At 33.5% G+C, this 19,741-nt stretch overlaps 1 protein-coding gene across 1 annotated transcript in view; it reads left to right on the top strand.

The window, feature by feature from the left end:
* The window catches only part of Smp_028840 (hypothetical protein), a 20,794-nt gene extending 4,674 nt beyond the window's left edge, over positions 1 to 16,120 (top strand). The window contains exons 4-7 of the mRNA XM_018795534.1: positions 2,636 to 2,666; positions 11,038 to 11,162; positions 13,526 to 13,606; positions 15,992 to 16,120. Of these exons, the coding sequence (XP_018649837.1) occupies positions 2,636 to 2,666; positions 11,038 to 11,162; positions 13,526 to 13,606; positions 15,992 to 16,018 (264 nt within the window). The 3' untranslated portion in view covers positions 16,019 to 16,120. The remainder of the gene's footprint in view (positions 1 to 2,635; positions 2,667 to 11,037; positions 11,163 to 13,525; positions 13,607 to 15,991) is intronic.
* Positions 16,121 to 19,741: the final 3,621 nt, after the last annotated feature.

The following is a 19,741-nucleotide window of genomic DNA, read 5'->3' as shown; positions in this document are numbered from 1 at the left end:
CTTAGAGGTCCAGTTCGATTCATTGCCCGCCGGAGTCTGACCATCTACGGCCCTGAAACAGTAATCTACCGTCTGAAATGAAAGCCAATCACGCACCACTCTTCAGTGAAGTCCCACCATTGGACGAAACGGCCGTCCAGTGCTTCCAGGTTTTCCTTGGTGGTCTAGCTTCAAATGACTTATGCTTTCAACTATGTTATTTATGAAACTACTGAATAAATGAAAGGATCAAAGTAGTATTTTATTTTAATCTGAGAATGTTCTCACAACAGTTTTTTTAATCTAATGTAGAACGATATAACAAATCGATCTTTTAGATAGTGAATTTCTAGAAAATTCAGCCAGTTCCCCATTTTATATAATATCAATTACTTAAGGGTAACCTGTTGAACTTAAGGTGGGATTTTTGATAGTAGTTGATAATCGAGATCAGAGTCTATATTTTTAACGAAGTATAGATTGGATCTTCAATTTTTTCTTTGAACCATCATATAAACTAATCTAAACCGTTCTTTGACGCATACAGAAGTACGAGAAGCCTAGTGTTTAGATTGGTCCTTTTTCCGCCTAGCTCTTCCTGTTAAATCCAGAACGCCAATATCAGCCTTCGTGATACCAATCATATATTTTAGACATAGTTTGTTTATATACGAACACCAGACCACAACACAACATGAAATAGAAAATAATATTTGTAACAAGATCAAGCCAAAAATGGTTGTGATTGTGAGAAACTGTTACTAATATAAATTCAGAATATCTCAATAATGATAAATCGTATGATAATAGTCAATAGGTCAAATAAGAACTTCTAATGAAATAAATATGAATATACATATATTAGTAGTCATATAATAGTCATACAATAAGAATATTCTTATAATATCAGTCCATAAATAATTTCTAACGGTTACCATTCATTTGTTCTCATCCGGATATAACAATATCAATTTGGCTTTTAGTAAAGTATGAAAGTTTTTCACATTAAAATAATGAAATAAATATTAATATGCAAAGATGGATAGTGGTTAGCAGTGCAATACAGGATGAGCGTTTCGTCCTATTTGGGACGCGTCAACTGGCTATACCTGCATCTCAGAGTTGATGTTCACTCTGGAACAAGAACCCAGTACCGCCCGATTCAAACGCCATCGCGTTATCCACTCAGCTACTGAGTCCTGATAGCCACTTGTTTGTGCAATGGGGTGAAGTTTAAATATTGATATGGTTTCATATTGTTAAGCTTATTTACCTACAATAGATTTAACTTCTTTCTAAAACTCTATTCTGAAAACTATAAACAATACAAATAACAGTAAATCTGCTTATGTTATGTGGATGCTTTTTTCTTGAATAAAGTAAGAACATCAAACTTAGAATCGTGGTATGAATTCATGCATTTCATGAAATTTCTCAATCTATTCACAACATAGAAACAATAGCGATAAGTTAGTTGAATATGTTTTCCGAAGATTACACTCATCTAAGACTGACCTCATTTGAACATCATTAAAAGTCAGGGTATACTAGACAACTGTTTTGTCATTTTATGAAACTTTTCATAAATGAAAAATTAAAACCTGATGAGGTTCTGTAATCAGGACTCTGAAGCCATAATCTGAGCACTGACTTTTAAGAAGTTTCATACTAGAATAATGAAACTGTCCAATACTAACTTGTTTCTCATTGGTAAACTAACTGAGATCAGTATATGATGAACAAGATCTACAAATGTGATCTATTACTTCAGAATGTAAAAAAAATATCAATTTGCAATGGATAGTATAAAATGAGATACGATCCAATCAAATATTTAAAAATCAGAGTTACTAGGATATGTAAGACTAAGAACTGTATACTTTTGAATAGATAAACTACTTTTCAACCTTTTAATTGATATGCTCTAAAGAGGGACATAGTAAATTCAAAATTGTTAGATGGAGAATCCTGGTGTGAGGCCTATGCTCCTCCATGAGGGGTAACAGGCGTAAGTAAGTAAATTGATGATGAACAATCGAATTGTTAAGAAGAAAATGCTGTTGATGTTTTATAATTTCGCCATATTTATTGCCGTTATTTCACTGATCTTCATTGATGGGAAATAAAGTATGTACATTCTTCTATATTCGTTATTCTTGCTTGATACAATGGCCTTTTATAATGTTTATTCATTTGAATTAATCAGTTAGAGATCAGATAGAATGATCAGTTATATCCTCATTTACTTTCCAATATATATGCCTTAAATTTTGTTAAATCTAGAAGGTTTAAAAATAATTTCACTTACCTTGTAAGCAAAGATGGATAGTGGATAGTAGTGGAATCCAGTACGCACGTTTCGTCCTATTTAGGACTCGTCAGCTGGATGTACCTACATCTCAGAGTTGATGTTCACTCTGGCACTCGAACCCAGTACCTTTCGCTTCAAACGCCTTCACGTTATCCACTTAGCTACTAAGTCCTGATAGCCACTTGCTTATGCAGTCCTAAACATCAATGGGAAGATTCAAACAAACAATACTTAGTTAAATTTCACTTATCGTTCATTAATTTTTTTTGTTTTTATCCATGAATATTCGTCTCTCCCCCCATGTCTCTCTCTCTCTCTCTTAATCCCTTTCTTATTTTCTTACAGACCAAAGATCCAAAAACTTTTAATGGTAAATGTAAGTAATAGTTGCTTGGTCAGTTTAATTTCAATTACAGTTAATAATTATCAGTGTTGACATGTAACATTAGTTAAATGTTATTTTGAAGTAATTATTATGAATTAAAATGAACTCGATTTATGTTGGCTACTAATAGTGAAACTCAATTGTAATCATAATTAGAAGATTTCATAGATGGATCAAACCTAGAATCTTTAGGTCATTTGACGATCATAGTTTGTGTAGGCTACTAAATAAATATTGGCAAAGCAAGGACAGCATTCCTACAATTGAAGAACATATTAAACTCAAAACAACTGTTAACTAATTCCAAAGTCAGAATCTTCAATACGAACGTCAAGACAGTCCTACTGTACGGAGCTGAAACGTGGACAACTACTACATCCATCGTCAAGAAGGTACAAGTATTTATAAACAGTTGTCTATGCAAAATACTCAACATTCACTGGCCCGATACCATCAGCAACAGCGTTTTATGGGAGAGGACAAACCAGCTTCCGGCTGAAGAGGAAATTAGGAAAAGGCCTTAGAAGGGGATAGGACATACATTGGGGATATCACTAATGTGTATTACAAGGCAATCCCTAACTTGGAATCCGGAAGGGAAGCGGAAAAGAGGAAGGCCAAAGAACACATTACGCCGGGAAATAGAATCAGATATGAAAAGGATGAATGTTAACTGGAAAGAAGTGGAAAGGATTGCCCAGGATAGGTTTGGACGGAGAATGCTGGTGGGCGGCATATGCTCCTCGATGAGGGTAACAGGCGTAAGTAAGTAGTAACTAAATAAATATTTGATATTCAACACTTCCTATTTTATCCAATTGTCATCCAGTGATATCTAAGATAGATGTAAACCAGAAGAGTCCAGACACATGAGGTTCTTTGTAAAAGTTGGATAGATAAAATACCATCATAGGTTCAGCCTTGGGGCTTGAAATTATAAACACAAGATGCTTTTTTTAAAAATAGGGGATTATGCATCTGATTATGGTCTCTCCTCATATGTCATTTTCTGAGTTAACGAGGACAAATATATAAATCCCCACGATTCTTTTTTGCATTAGGATTCGATTTTGTTAGTTTATATTATTCTGCTCTTTCCAATCTTCGCATTTCGGAGACCTGATTGTTCAACTTTAGAATCTCTAGATCGTAAATGAATTAAACCAAAAACTGTTACAGATAAATGTGTCAAAGCTGCATCATCTGAACTTCACTAGTCACTATGTTCCATAAAAACCTGAAGAATCCATCTGAAAGCTAGCTGCCAATGAGTATACGATTGTTATTAAAACATGTTAATAGTTGAATTCATTAGTCGATCCAAGCTAAACCACCACTGAAAACCTAAAAACACTGGACGGCCGTTTCATCCTAGTATGGGACTTCTCAACAGTGTGCGACTGCAATCCCGCACGTGGGACTCGAATCCAGAATCTTCGGTCTCGCGTGCGAACACTTAACCATTAGCTTAGTTCGACTGATGAATTCCACTACCGAAATTACTACAAACTCCACAAACTCCCATTTTGATTAAAGTATGTGTTTGTAGAGATAGTTAGCGGATTTATATATGGAAGTTTTGTGATCGAGTTTCGTTAGGTTTATTTGTTTTCACTTTTAAGGCTCATACTAAAAAAGGACGGTTGTCTACTACTCCTTGGCTTCTCATCGGTTTGTCAGTTAATGTTACACTATGATAAATACTTACTAACTCTACTTAGTTAATGCTCGTTAAACGAATATATTTCTTTAATTAGATTTATCATTCGGCGAGATTATAATTTATGGACGACCTTTGAACGAATCTAATATGACCTTCAGAAATGTTAGCCAATAAGTAAACAGTCAGCATAGAGCAATAATATGTTATGCAAAACCAAATAATTAAAGTGGATACACTTCTTTCATATCGTCCAACTACTTGTCAACGTTAGAAAAAGATTCAAAGGTTCCAAAATCGTAATGTATAAGGTAGAAGAACTCATCCATATGGCTCCATAATAGTTGGTATCTGGAGCCATGATAAGGTCACAAAAACCCTCTCAGCCTCGACCACATAGCTTCATTATTGTTTGTGTCTAGTCTAGTTGTGTAACTTTATCATTTCTATTATGGATATGTCCCTACAATATTCAAACCACTGAGCAGCTGAAGCTTCAGTAACATCTTCGATTATTGCAGCCAATGTTACTGGTGCTTTTATTATACGGTTGGCGACAATTATTATCATATGTCTTAGTCTCAATCTGGAACGAGCGATAAAGGTTCCTATTCTAGCAAACGTCTTCCTTCAACATATATTACATCGAAGGACAACATCATGGCAGTCTGTACAACGTCTACAATTCATTTAATTACTGTAATTACAAATACTGGAACTTCTTAGTAGTCTCATTTATTGTAGGCGCTTGATTGTCAAGTCTTCTCTATAATTCTCTGTGAACCGATCGTACATGAGCATCAGGAACTAAAATCGGCGCCGGGGCCTTGAAGTCCCTCAAACGCTTTCTGATTGTCTTGTCCATAAATTATAATCTCGCCTTTCATTCATCTTTTGATTAATATTTGTCGAATTCATTTCCACATCATAATTTGAGCTAATACAAATAATTTAGAACTAATAAAGATCATTTCCTGTGTAAATTTAAATCATCTGAAACATAAATTTGGTTTATTTTGATCAATTTCAAAATAGAAATTTAAGATCTTGAAATTTAATACACCAACAAAATAAACGTATGAATCAATGTTTAATGTTTTAGAGAAAAGAAAGTTCCATAAACAGATAATCGAATGTTTTAAGGTGGTGGTTAAAGGTAACCGATAAGAAAACCCTAAACTTAGGTTACATTTTATTTGGCACTCATCACCAAGGTATACTTGTATTCTTGGAAGAACTGATCATTCTTATACAATTAGATCTCTTGCCATGCACTTCACAGTTAGAGATACTACCATTGAGTTATTAGATTAACTTGGTTGATATAATCTGATCAACAATAAGGAATGCATATTATACATAGAACTGGTTACTAATCAGTGGTCACTCAATTGTAAATGCATCTGTTTTTTTCTTTCAGATGGTCATTCGTGGTTGTAATAGATAAGTGGTAATGTCCCTGACTGTGAAGTAGGCGAAACGTGATCGAATCCAACCGTAACGATCAGTTTTTTCAAGAGTACATTGAAATATAGTAAAAGGGATTTTGAGTCACTTAGAATAATAACCATATTACAACCTGGTAGATAGAATGTATACAGAACTAAAGGACTAGAAAACTGTGACAGTGGTCATAAAACAGTGATCTATCAATGTACGTAATAATATGCATATCAGTTATACTTTCTACGTTAATGAAATGGATTCTACTCATAGTCTGTAGATACTGTAAACTGTAATTCAACAGTTTTAATTTTATAGTTAAGATCACTAGTCGATTGAAGCTAGATCACCGTCGAAAACATAGAAGCACTGGACAGCCGTTTCGTCCTATTGTGGGACTCTTCAGCAGTGCGCATCCACGATCCCGCCTAGCGGGATCTATCAATCAATTATAAATCACTCCAGATACGTGTAAATAACAGAATAGATACAATATCATGTGTAACAGCAAGCAAGATACCTTGTTTTAGTTTAGTTTCTCAATTGCCATAAAACAATTTACATAAATATTTTACCATTTTAGTCAGATGACCATGATTTAACATTCATTTATATGCAAATGCAATCTAGTTATAACTAAAGAAACTTTACAAATACTGAATTCAGTTTAGATTTACATTCACCTTTTATATATTAGTTTTCTATCAGTATTAAATAAAATTATTGTTTTATAAAGATATGATTTGACTATTTGATATAAGAATTCAAAATAGTTACCATGGTTATATGTTAGGTATATGAATTTTTCCATGAAACAATTTTGATACTTTCAATTTCGGTATATCTACTGATATACTGACTTCATCATTACCAACTGTACCCAATTAATATAAAGACATATATTTGCATAATTGAATTCCAACACAATCAGTAATTAGTTAGATTCCGACTGTAAACATCTGAAATTGATAATCTTATGTTAAATTATGATTATTAAGGATTAATAATAGTTGATTAATAAACCTTAGATGATAAGATGTTGTTTATTATTCAGCAGATAAATTTTATCAACTTATTATTAGTAGGACATTAAATAGGAATATAATATATTTGTAAAATCTCAGCGAATGAATTTTAATTAAATCCAACGTTTCGCCTGGCAATCTGGTCCAAACTTTTTCAAAGAATTATAATCAAACATCAAAATTATCGAATATAAATAGGTAGTACATGGTTCTCCGGGTTCATTATACACTGAATAGGTCATCCAATCAACGTTAACAATAAGTCCCAGAGTGAACATCAACTCTGAGATGCAAGTACATCCAGCTGACGAGTCCCAAATAGGACGAAACACGAATCCTGGATTCTACTGCTAGCCACTATCCATCTCTGCTTACTAAACTAGGTATGTTTAAGAGATATGTGATATGAAGTGATGAGTGTTCATATGACATATTGTATAGAAAAACGTAAGAGGTGAGAGGAGAAAATTACATTCACATTATATATTGTCTCTTATCAGTGAATTTATAAGGAAACATACAATTTGTAATATATGTGATATCAATCATATCTGTCACAGTATGTATAAAATGAACAAAAATGAACAATATTTGAGCGAACAATTGTTTTCAATAACTTCATCATCAGGCTCTTAAATAATCAAAATATAAGAGTATTTTTTTCGAGCAAACAATACTCTAAGATCAAAATTAGTAAGAATTAAAGATCCAATACATAAAGAAGAACAACAAAATTGTGTCTATGAAATCAAATGTAGTGACTGTAATGCAACGTATGTAGGTGAAACATCAAGACAACTGAATGTGAGGGTGAAGGAACACAAACAATGCTTGAAACACATTCCTAAATCCTCAGATGATATAAGGAAACTGGAAAACAAATCAGCGATAGCATTACACTCGATAGAATCGGGTCATACAATTGATTTCGTTCACACAAAAATCCTTCAAAAAGATTTCAATTCTTACAAGGAAAGGCAAACAGCTGAAGCCCTATACATTTGGGTTAATCCAAACAATATTAATAGGAGGAATGGAATACAATTAGCAGTGCCATGGCAGCTAATCATTAATAAGTAAAAACCTGAACTCCTTAATGTTTTTTATCTAATTCGTATTATCTAAAATGACAACAATTGCATTCAATGATTCTAATCAGTTGTCTTATCGGAATTTGTTAAACAATTAACTGGAACATTGAAAATGACACATACATACAGTTTCAAAATTACACTCTTCAAATTACACCTTTTATATTTTTATTTTGTTTAATTATCTTCATTTTATACATACTGTGACAGATATGATTGATATCACATATATTACAAATTGTATGTTTCCTTATAAATTCACTGATAAGAGACAATATATAATGTGAATGTAATTTTCTCCTCTCACCTCTTACGTTTTTCTATACAATATGTCATATGAACACTCATCACTTCATATCACATATCTCTTAAACATACCTAGTTTAGTAAGCAGAGATGGATAGTGGCTAGCAGTAGAATCCAGGATTCGTGTTTCGTCCTATTTGGGACTCGTCAGCTGGATGTACTTGCATCTCAGAGTTGATGTTCACTCTGGGACTTATTGTTAACGTTGATTGGATGACCTATTCAGTGTATAATGAACCCGGAGAACCATGTACTACCTATTTATATTCGATAATTTTGATGTTTGATTATAATTCTTTGAAAAAGTTTGGACCAGATTGCCAGGCGAAACGTTGGATTTAATTAAAATTCATTCGCTGAGATTTTACAAATATATTATTCCTATTTAATGTCTTACATCAACTCGGCGCTCAAATACTGTGAAACTATTCGCTCTAATTTAGACGAGAGTTCTTATTTATTATCAGTAGTATTTTATAGTTTACATCACGGACTGATGTTCGGTTACCATTGAATACCAGGAAGCAATAGGCAACTCTTTTGTTCTAGAACAGGATTTGACAGAAAACCTCATCTGCAACCTCATCGGTGGTCGGACCAAATAATTTTAGACATCACAAAAAGAGCCTAATCTTTGGTTGTCTAAGTAACGTTATTCCGTGACGCATCTTGTGAAATTTGATAATCCATCGCTTTGTACAATTTTGTTTTTATCTACGCATGTGTAAATCTGAATAGATTATGGATGACATACTTGATCGTTCTGGATAATCTGTATGTATAACTGATTCACAAATTAAAACATAATGAAAGCTTTTAGAGACCATTAATTTTAGGAAAGTATCTAACACCTGAATATGTAAAATATTTGAAACAATTTGAGCGTGTATTTACTACTTATATTGCATATCTCATCCATGCTACAGATTTAAATTAATCTATCCTATCGTCATTTGAGAAAGATTTCTTTGGTTTACTGACCCATCAGTTATCTGTTCACAGATATTTTTCAATCCATCACTTTCTTAATGATTATTATAATATGTGATTGATTGTATTAGTAAATCCAAAAAAATTTATATCTTGAACAGTTATAGATTAAGAGCATGCATGAAACTGTATCAGAAGGGGGTTTCGTGGAGATTTTAGTAATTTTATATGGTTGAGATCATTAGCCAATTGAAGCTAGACCACCGCGGAAAACCTGGAAGCAATTTCGTGAATTGGTTGAGGTTAGACAATAACATCGTGGGATGCCGGCCGACTCAGTGGTCTAGAGGTTAAGTGCTCGCGCGCGAGACTAGTAGGTCCTGGGTTCGAATCCTGTGAGGTGGGATCATGAATGCGCACAGCTGAGGAGCCCCACAATGGGTCGAAACGGCCGTCCAGTACTTCCAGGTTTTCCGTGGTGGTCTAGCTTCAATTGACTCATGATCTCAACCATATTAAACTGTATGCTGAAAGATGACATTCCGAACTTATTAATGAATGTAATCTACTGAAGGCTGCAAAGCGGGACACAAGAATTTTATCTTTCATAACCAAAAGATTGAGTTTGACAGACCTACATGCACGAACTAATGGACATTAAGACAGTTTTACACTTTATCCATTCCAACAAGTTATTTGAACTGTTGTTTTCTGTTTGTGAAATTTGTACTCAAATTACACAGCATCGTAAATATAAGAATTATAGAGATTGATTTCTACGAGTTATATAATGAGATGAGTTACGGGAAGTGCATCTAGTCCGGATGCAAGATAGAAGGATAGAAAAAGTCATGTACTGGATGATTCAATAATATACTAAATCTTAAATTTTATAACAATAGAAAAAAACGTGTTAGTAGACAAATAAAATACAGGTTGTCCCTGATATAGCAAAGTTAAATATTAACTAAGAAGCCCCTAGAGAATTCTTGAGTTATGGTCTGTTCGATGATATGGAAGAAAGAGGCAAGTTTTCGTAGATTAAAATGAATTTGTAGTCAAAGTATTTTAAAAGTTTGTTTTTTCGTTCTGTGCATGAGCAAAAATATCGAAATCATCCTTATGATGAATTTAAACATATGAAATGTGTTTTGGTTGTGTACTGAGGAGGATTCTCTGACAAGGGCTGAAATAACCTTTCAGAATTCTCTTGGCGTTTTAATGGTTGTTTGACTTAAGCTAGTTCATGATGTGAGCTGTTTTCAAACTTAATAATTGGCACAAGCCTTCGATCGTCAACAAACGTATTTTAATCAATAGATAACGTTGAGAAGAGCTTCATATGTTTTGGTGAGAAGCTGTAACCTGTAGAATTCAAATATGGACATAAGACACTTATCGCCTGTGGAATGAATGATATTGCTGCACTTCCATAAATTCCATGAAGCTGGAATTGGCAAAGTAATTGATTTTAACTCAACGGTTCCGAGACAATCTGAAGTTCGTTAGTTCTCACTTCTGGGAATTCCTATAAAGGTACGAAATGCCTAACAAATGTTTCCAGATTTTCCATGTTTATCCAACCAAGGTTAACTTGAGATGTGAATGATCTTTGAATAGACTACTCTACACAAGCCTACCACTGTAATCATAAAATAAGTGTTTACTTTAAGGTTAACCTTCGAAGTGGGCTGTTTATATTTTTATGATTCTCTAGAAAATTAAAGCCAGCCTAATATAAACTTTATTTGTATCTAATTCTTGTTGTATGACTAATTTAGTCAGTAATTTTATTCTGTATTTAGGGGATATTTATTCCCCCCCCCCGAAGTTCTATAGCACTCATTTCATTGTTTACATCAATAATTCATATTTTGTGAATTATTATTTCTATATCTCTGTTTTAGTATGTGGAACGTGTCTGAAATTTTATAATTCCATCATGTCACTGTTTCTGGACTATGGTAAACTTGAAAGTTTTCAAGAAAAATTAATTGATATCTGTGAATATATTGGACCATTTCGTGATCAAGTCAGTTGGGTTATTTCAGTAAAACATTCTTTTTCAAATTAAATGTTTTACCATATATGAAATGATAAATCCTTTTGATGAGATTTAAAAGGGATTGAAGTAGGTTATTTGATGGTATTAGTGTTATATCGATTGAGTTGCGTGAGTGTGTGTGCGTTCTTGCCCAGTTGATATATATGACATGATGATCCCCACCAATCAGAGAGGAGTAAATTATCGATCACAGCAATAATACACAAAGCCTTATGAGCAGTCTTGAGTACTTATCAGTTCTGATATCTGCCTAGCCTAGCCAGTTAAGTCCAGAACACCAATAACAGCCTCTGCAATATGAACCATTATTCTCAAACATACTGGGTTTATATACCAATCAAACAGACCACATCGTACCATAAAATAAAAAAATAACATTTGTACAAGATTTGCCCAATTGAGGTTGTGTGTATCTACGATCCTTCGCGGGGGACTCGAACCCAAGACCTTCGGCCTCGCGCCCGAACACTTAACTTCTAGACCACTGAGCTGGCATCCAATGGTGTTATTGTCTAACTTCAACCAGTTCACGAAGCTGATCGACCATTCTCGAAGTTCTAGTGAGAAGCCGTTATTAGTGGAATCCGATTTATGCCCGGTAGAGACAGGTATCTACCTCAGACAACCGAGTCCCCCGTGAGGAATCGTATTTGAGCACTAACGAAGAGTTTCATACGAGGATAAAACGACCGGCCAGCGCTTTCAGGTTTTCACTGATGGTCTAACACTGATTGATTTATGATCTCAATATAAAATAAGACAAATAATTGATAAATTAAAGGATTCATAAAAAGAAAAAAGCTTCGATGATTACGAACCTGAAGAGTAAGTAATGATTTTAAGTGGTGTAATCAAACTCTTAGCCATAGTATGGTTTGATTGACAGTTTGTTCAAACTTTATTCTACTGACTTTTACCGCAGTGGATACTTGAGTTGTGTGATGATTATTCGAGTTTCAGTGTGAGTATCAACTCTGGGATGCAGGTACATCCAGCTGACCGGTCCCAAATGAGAATAAACGCGCGTCCCGGATTCCAGTGCTAGTCACCATCATATCTACTTATAATGCTTGTGACTTTAGGTAATATTGAAGTAATCCGCATAGAGCCCACACATGCCAATAAAAGATCGATCAATTGCGATCGTAAACACCAATGGGAAGATTCAAACAACCAATGCAAAAATGAACTACAAATATGATGAGACTATAATTTATGGACGACCTTTGAACGAATCTAATATGACCTTCAGAAATGTTAGCCAATAAGTAAACAGTCAGCATAGAGCAATAATATGTTATGCAAAACCAAATAATTAAAGTGGATACACTTCTTTCATATCGTCCAACTACTTGTCAACGTTAGAAAAAGATTCAAAGGTTCCAAAATCGTAATGTATAAGGTAGAAGAACTCATCCATATGGCTCCATAATAGTTGGTATCTGGAGCCATGATAAGGTCACAAAAACCCTCTCAGCCTCGACCACATAGCTTCATTATTGTTTGTGTCTAGTCTAGTTGTGTAAGTTTATCATTTCTATTATGGATATGTCCCTACAATATTCAAACCACTGAGCAGCTGAAGCTTCAGTAACATCTTCGATTATTGCAGCCAATGTTACTGGTGCTTTTATTATACGGTTGGCGACAATTATTATCATATGTCTTAGTCTCAATCTGGAACGAGCGATAAAGGTTCCTATTCTAGCAAACGTCTTCCTTCAACATATATTACATCGAAGGACAACATCATGGCAGTCTGTACAACGTCTACAATTCATTTAATTACTGTAATTACAAATACTGGAACTTCTTAGTAGTCTCATTTATTGTAGGCGCTTGATTGTCAAGTCTTCTCTAAAATTCTCTGTGAACCGATCGTACATGAGCACCAGGTACTGAAATTGGCGCCGTGACCTTGAAATCCCTCAAGTGCTTCTGATTGTCTTGTCCATAAATTATAGTCTCGCCACTAATATTATTATTACTGGTACTGTAGTGGATGCTACTCACAAGATTCCTAATAAGTAGTATGTTGCCAGAAGTGGCGTCGAAGTTGTCGAACAGAGTGAAGAGCTTCAATACAGCAAAAGCATGGCGTAATCACAATACTTGAAGACCAGATGAGAAGACAGTTCAGATTGCAGAATACATCGAAATATGCAAACAGATAATTGAACGCTATGTAACTGCTCACAATAAACATGTATTCCTTTTGCTCATCTCCTTCTATTACAGTCGTATCAATAAAAAAATAGGAGTATTTTTAGTAATATTAGTAACTCCAATGTTTATATTGTTTTTGTTTTTTTTTACTTACATTTTTGTAGTGTGTAGCCTTAGTTACTTTTACAATGTTTAAAGCAATCAATAAATCTATATCCAAAATCGATCCATCAATATCTTGTGAGGTATGTAGTTTTTTTATTCACCCTTTTGACAAAATTTCTTTATATTATATAAACTTATAGAAATCGATTGAGCTTATAAATTAATTTTGTTAACGTTGATTACTCAAATATTTTAATCCAATTGGGGGGGGGATAAACCAGTTTTAATTTTGTTTAGTCTTATTAATGATAAATATTGAATCGATTTTTCAAGAGATTTCAAAGGGTTTTCATGTATTTTCACTGCTACTAAATTGTTCATGAGTGTTTTTGGTGAGACTATAATTCATAGACGACCATTGAGCAACGCTAAAATGATTATGAGAGTGTCCACCGAATAATTAAGACTAAATGAAGGTTATAAACTGCTGTGAGGAATTAGAATTATGATTTATAGTTAGTCGTTAAGTTTAGGAATTAGATTTGAGGGTTTCGATCATGAACTGACATCAGCTATAATGCCAAAACTATATTTAGCCAAATGGATGAGTGAATTACATGCCAAAATCCGAAACCTGTTATCTTATACCTGATTGGTTCGTCCATAAATTGTAGTCTTGCCATCTACAAAAAATATTGATATTTTGAAGAAAGTAAGATATTTTAACATTTATAACATATTCTATCAGTAAGGTTGAGAACAAGAATCCAACTCTGAAAAATGAGGGAACTTTAAATTACTTGATTATTTCTATTTACTTGGAAGTCATTTGTAGTCATTTATCTATTAGTTTTCATTAAAATTTGATGATAATGGACTAATATATTGATTGATTTGGAAATATAATGAACTTAAATTCACTTAGTATTGTTTGTTTGAATCTTCCCATTGATCCTTATGACTGCAATTGATCAGTCTCTTATTGACTATATGTGCATACTGTGCATATTGCCTCGATAAAGCCTTAATTCTCAAGCGTTATAAGCAAAGATGGGTGCAGATATACCAATAAGAGACTGACCAGTTGCCATCTTAAACATCGATGGGAAGATTCAAACAAACAATACTAAGTGAATTTAAACTTCACCCCATTGCATAAGCAAGTAGCTATCAGGACTCAGTAGCTGAGTGGATAACGCGATGGTGTTTGAAGCGAAAGGTACTGGGTTCGAGTGCCAGAGTGAACATCAACTCTGAAATGCAGATACATCCAGCTTACGAAACGCGCGTCCTGGATTCCACTGCTAGCCACTATCCATCTTTGCTTACAATAATGAACTTAGAGTGATAGGTAATATAAGACTTCTGACTGAAGAAACTTAAATCTTATCAGAAACTAACCAAATATTTTTTCTATAAATCAAAAGTTAAAACAAATAATAATCAGCAATGGCATTTTTAGTAATTAAATATGATAAGTAACAGTTCCTCAAGACAGCTAATATACTCCGAATAAAAATAACTGAAGGCAACTATTCAACATTTCAGGAAATCTTTCCTGAAGTAACAATAAACCAATTATGTTGTACATATTGTATCTTCATTTTTAAATGTTATTGCCCTATTTAAGTGAAGTCACCTAAGATTATATATTTCTTGTGAACATTGCATTTCTTCAATAGAAACTTGATCAAAATGATTAGAAACACCAACAATCACATCATTTCATTCCTCTTTTCTAAATTAACTACAACAATCAATAAACATGAGCTGTTCAGAAATGAATTATCTTATTTCTTGTGAATGTAGTGAAATATAGAGTTTAATCCCGTGATCATCTAGTACATTGGAAATGATCATTTTCTGATATAAGTACATTTTTCTATGGAAACAAACATTGTAAATGTGTAGTGATCATCATAATCTTCATTAAGGTGTCTATAAATAACCTAATCCGTTTTTTGTTAGGAACTTCCATTTGATTATGTAAATGTCTATGACAGTCATTGTTATAAGTTACTGTGTATTAAATTCAAACTTGTATAGCATAGAATAGTTTTGATTGGATTCGATTAAGAATCTTGACTTTTACTCTGAAATCAATCCGGTTTAAAGTATAGAGTAGATTTATTTGATATTTCAAATTATTTTTGCAAGAGCTGAGATAATACCCTGAAACCTGAACCGATGCAAGTGGTTTTCTTCGTGTACAATCTGGTGAATCCTTGGCGTAAAGGTCTAGTTAACAACTTTATATAGAGATATCAGTAGATACAAGTAGTAAGTAGTTAATGACTACAGTAGAATCTTACATCTTCTGATCCCTTAGGATCCTGGAACTAATTAGTACCATCCCTTGTATCTGTATTTAATATATCGGTTTCAGCGCTTATATCATTCCCCCATTATTTTGGTAGAATAACCATTAAACTAATGGTTAAACCTTTGCTTGGTTATTAAACTCACTACCACCATAATTCGTATCTGTAAAGTATTAAATTAACTGTTACTATTTTCTATTACAGGGCTGGTATTTGTGTTATAGGAAATAGACCATCTAGTTCAATGAATGCACGAAGCTGTGGATACTGAATTGTTTGAACATTGTGGAAAGTTGATAATTTATTTTCCATAAATAAATCTTTGATGTTATGTATTTTGACTAGATGTTTCATATCTTGATATTAAAACAAGTAAAAAGCTTGGATTAAGCATCTATACAACTTATATTCGTTTATGTTTATTCTCTGAATAATTTTTATCTACATTACAGAAGAACTTTATATCGACTAACAGTCATTGACCACTCTGTACAATAGTTATTTATCATCAATTCATGGGTAACAATTAGAGTTATTTGAGGGGGTTATAGTCTATAGTTGAAAATGTGACATGGATCGAAGAAGATCTAAAGTACACAGATGTATTTATTATCAGCCTTCCACTAAATCTCAGGTTAATTATTTTATTTTTGATTGGGATCATGAATCGATCAATGTTGGACCACCATCGAAAACCTGGAAGCATTGGATGGCAGTTTCGTCTTAATGTGGGACTCCTCAGAAATGTATCCACGATCCCGCACACGGTAGATTTGAACCCAGTATATTCAGTCTCGCACGTGAATGCTGAGTAGGAGTCCCATTCTAGAACGAAACGGCCGTCCATCCGTCTGGAATGCAGGTGCATCCGACTGAGGAGTCTCAAATGGAACGAAACACGCGTCCTGGATTCCAGTGTTAGCCACCATCTATCTTTGCTTATTCTATACAGTATTTCATAACAACATTTTTTTTGTGTAAGCATCAATATTATTAAAAATGTTTACAAGTGTCAAATGTAAATTCAGTAAAGATTGAGGTGTAGTAAATTGGAGATAAAATGGAAATCAACTAAAGAAGAGAGACGTGAAAATTATTAGGGAGGAACAAGTGTCAAAATAACCTATATATTCGCCTTTTCAATCTTTTCTCTATATATAATTTCCACTTTATCTCCATCTTATTACACCTGAATAATTATGTAATTTTTATTCAATTGATCAAGAAATCAGATTTGAGGCAATATTCACAAACTAAATATTATACAGAAAATACAAAAAGATTGTTCATCAGTTTGAAAAGAAAAAAATTAGATTTTATATTCGAAAAAAACCCAACTTTTATCATCCCGTTGTTGATACTTAGAGCTGCATTGAATCAGCTTTTGTTATTGTATGTGAATTTGGAATGGATAATTCGAGATGGCTTAGAAACTCTTCAATATGTCTTATCATCATTTTGTTTATTAGTTTATATAAAATTGAGCTAATCAAATATTCAGAGGCTTAGCAAAACTTATGTACATGGAAACTATACAAGGGTGACAGTATTGTATAGGGACCAGTTTCTAGCCAATGAGGAAAAGGTGTTTATAAGTGGATGGTTTTTGGAAAAGGAAATAACCATTTTGCGAAGTATATCCAGACTGTCTATTACATTAAACCCTTAAAAGAACACAAATCGACCTTTAATAGTCTTCAGAATGTTTCTAGTTAGGGTTAGAAATTTGACGTTCGAGTTTCCATCACGAACTGATATCATCTATAAAGTAAAAATTATCTGTAGTCAAATGGATGAATGAATTTCACTCAAAAATATGAAATGTGATATCAGATTAGTCTGTCTATAAAATGTAGTGCCATTAGGGTTAATTTTATTTCAGAATTATGGATTTGTGGTTAAGATTTAGGAATAGTGTCGGCTTCCGTTCCATAAACAATCTTAAAAGACATATTGAAGTGTTCGATACGCTTAACATTATCATTTTTCCGCTACCATTTTAAATGTGTTCAGCATTATATGAAAGTATTTTTACTAATTATTATGTATGATACTTAGATTTTGTCCAAAAACTTAAAAGTCACGTTCTCTATTCTACTTGGATCGCCTCCAAAGTATGCATTTACCATGTACAGATCCTAATAGATACCGACTGAATAAAGTTTCGAATATCAATAATTTGATAGTAAATACGTTTATTCATGTTAAAATGTTGGTGCTATCTAGACTTTGTAGCTTAATAAAGAGCAAGGAGTCTGAAACCATGGGTACTGGTTTCGAGTTCCAGTTTGAACATACACAATGACGTTTCAAACAATAGGTACTGGTTTCGAGTCCCGTTAACAATGAAATCTAGGTGCAATTAGCTGATGAACACAAAACAAATTATGTATCTCGAATTTTACTGCTAGCCACAAAAGGGGAGTTGATAGTAAGCAGGTTTATACGTTAATCATCATGGTACGATATTTTATAGCATCAAATCACAAGCCTCATAAATATAAACAGAAATTACGGTCAGTTAATAAGCTGTCTAAATGTTACACAAAATATTACAAACTCACCAGATATCTCAGGTGGGTCATAGCAAAAATCGAATGTCTGGAAAACAACCATTAATTTACTATTTAGGCACTCAATCAATTTAATAATATTGTTTTGTTGAGAACACTGATCAATACGAGATATAGAACCACTGAAAATCTGGGAGCACTAGACAGCTGTTTCGTTCTAGAATGAGAGTCCTCACCACTAAGGATTAACAACCACAGAAGATATCGAACCCAGAGCCTTTTGCCTTATATACAAGCACCAAATCCTCAGGGCACCGAACTGAGACTCAATGATTTATAAGTTTAACTTCAATCAATCAGCAGTATTGCACAACCAACCATTTTCTTCGGTGGGTACCTTCTTCGTAATCATTTTGATGGAGTTTTGTTCTCTGAGCTGGATGGTTTGGTCGTAGAGCTTTCATCGTTCTTCTGAACGACATCTCCATAATCATCACACTTAAACTCCACTGGTAACAGGTCGTCATTAAAACCCAGGAAATTTCCTCTCGGAGCCAGTCACTAGTAAGCACATTATGATGATTTATGTAGGGGTTTTGACCCAATATAGAAAATTTTGGGTTGAATCCTCAGGGGCGGGGTGGTAGATGAGCACTGCTAAGGAGGACAAACAGTTGTCATATGCTTTCAGGCTTTCAATAATTGTCTAACTTAGGTTCGTGATCTCAATAATTTTCAACAATCTTCATGACCCTTATATTGATAGATTAATAATAACACATTTTCAAGTTAAAACTATGAAGACAGAACTGAATTAATTCATTAATGTAAGGTTAAAGTTCGATAACTAGTGTCAGTAGATAAAATGCATGTATTTCATGTCTTGTAAATAACTTCAAGTTTCGATTGGGACCTGATTACAACATCAGAGGAATGTATACTGCTTTTTCCAGTAAATTACCGTGATCATCTCTAGCACATATTTACCTAAAAGAAAACAAACTTAGTCAAGTAATGTAACTTAATGAAAATGAAAATTGTGACATGTGAACACACTAAGTTCCAGTGAAATTCCGTTTATTGTTCAAGCTCATGAGGAAAACATCAACGTGGCATCAACAGACACTTAATTCATTTCACTTAACAAACTTCAAATGGATGAATTATAGACGGAGGAAATTTAACGAGTTTCAATGTTTACTTTTAACTAAACTGATACTCAATGTACAATAAGTATTTGTTCAATTAACTGAATATTAGAATGCATCCAGTTTCACTATATTAAATCCAAGATAACATTATCGGCTTGTACTCACTGGTTGATTTATGCCTGTAAGGTGCATCACATAGCTTGTATAATCTTCATTCATTTTAAACTAGGTAAAGTTCAATATCACGGAATGTTAAGGTGTGACCAGAATTTTATGATCAGTATAGTGAC

Source organism: Schistosoma mansoni, chromosome 2, assembly GCF_000237925.1.
Source record: "Schistosoma mansoni strain Puerto Rico chromosome 2, complete genome".
Classification (NCBI taxonomy): domain Eukaryota; kingdom Metazoa; phylum Platyhelminthes; class Trematoda; order Strigeidida; family Schistosomatidae; genus Schistosoma; species Schistosoma mansoni.
Note: the sequence above shows the minus strand (reverse complement) of the source record. Positions and strands in the feature narration are given on the sequence as shown.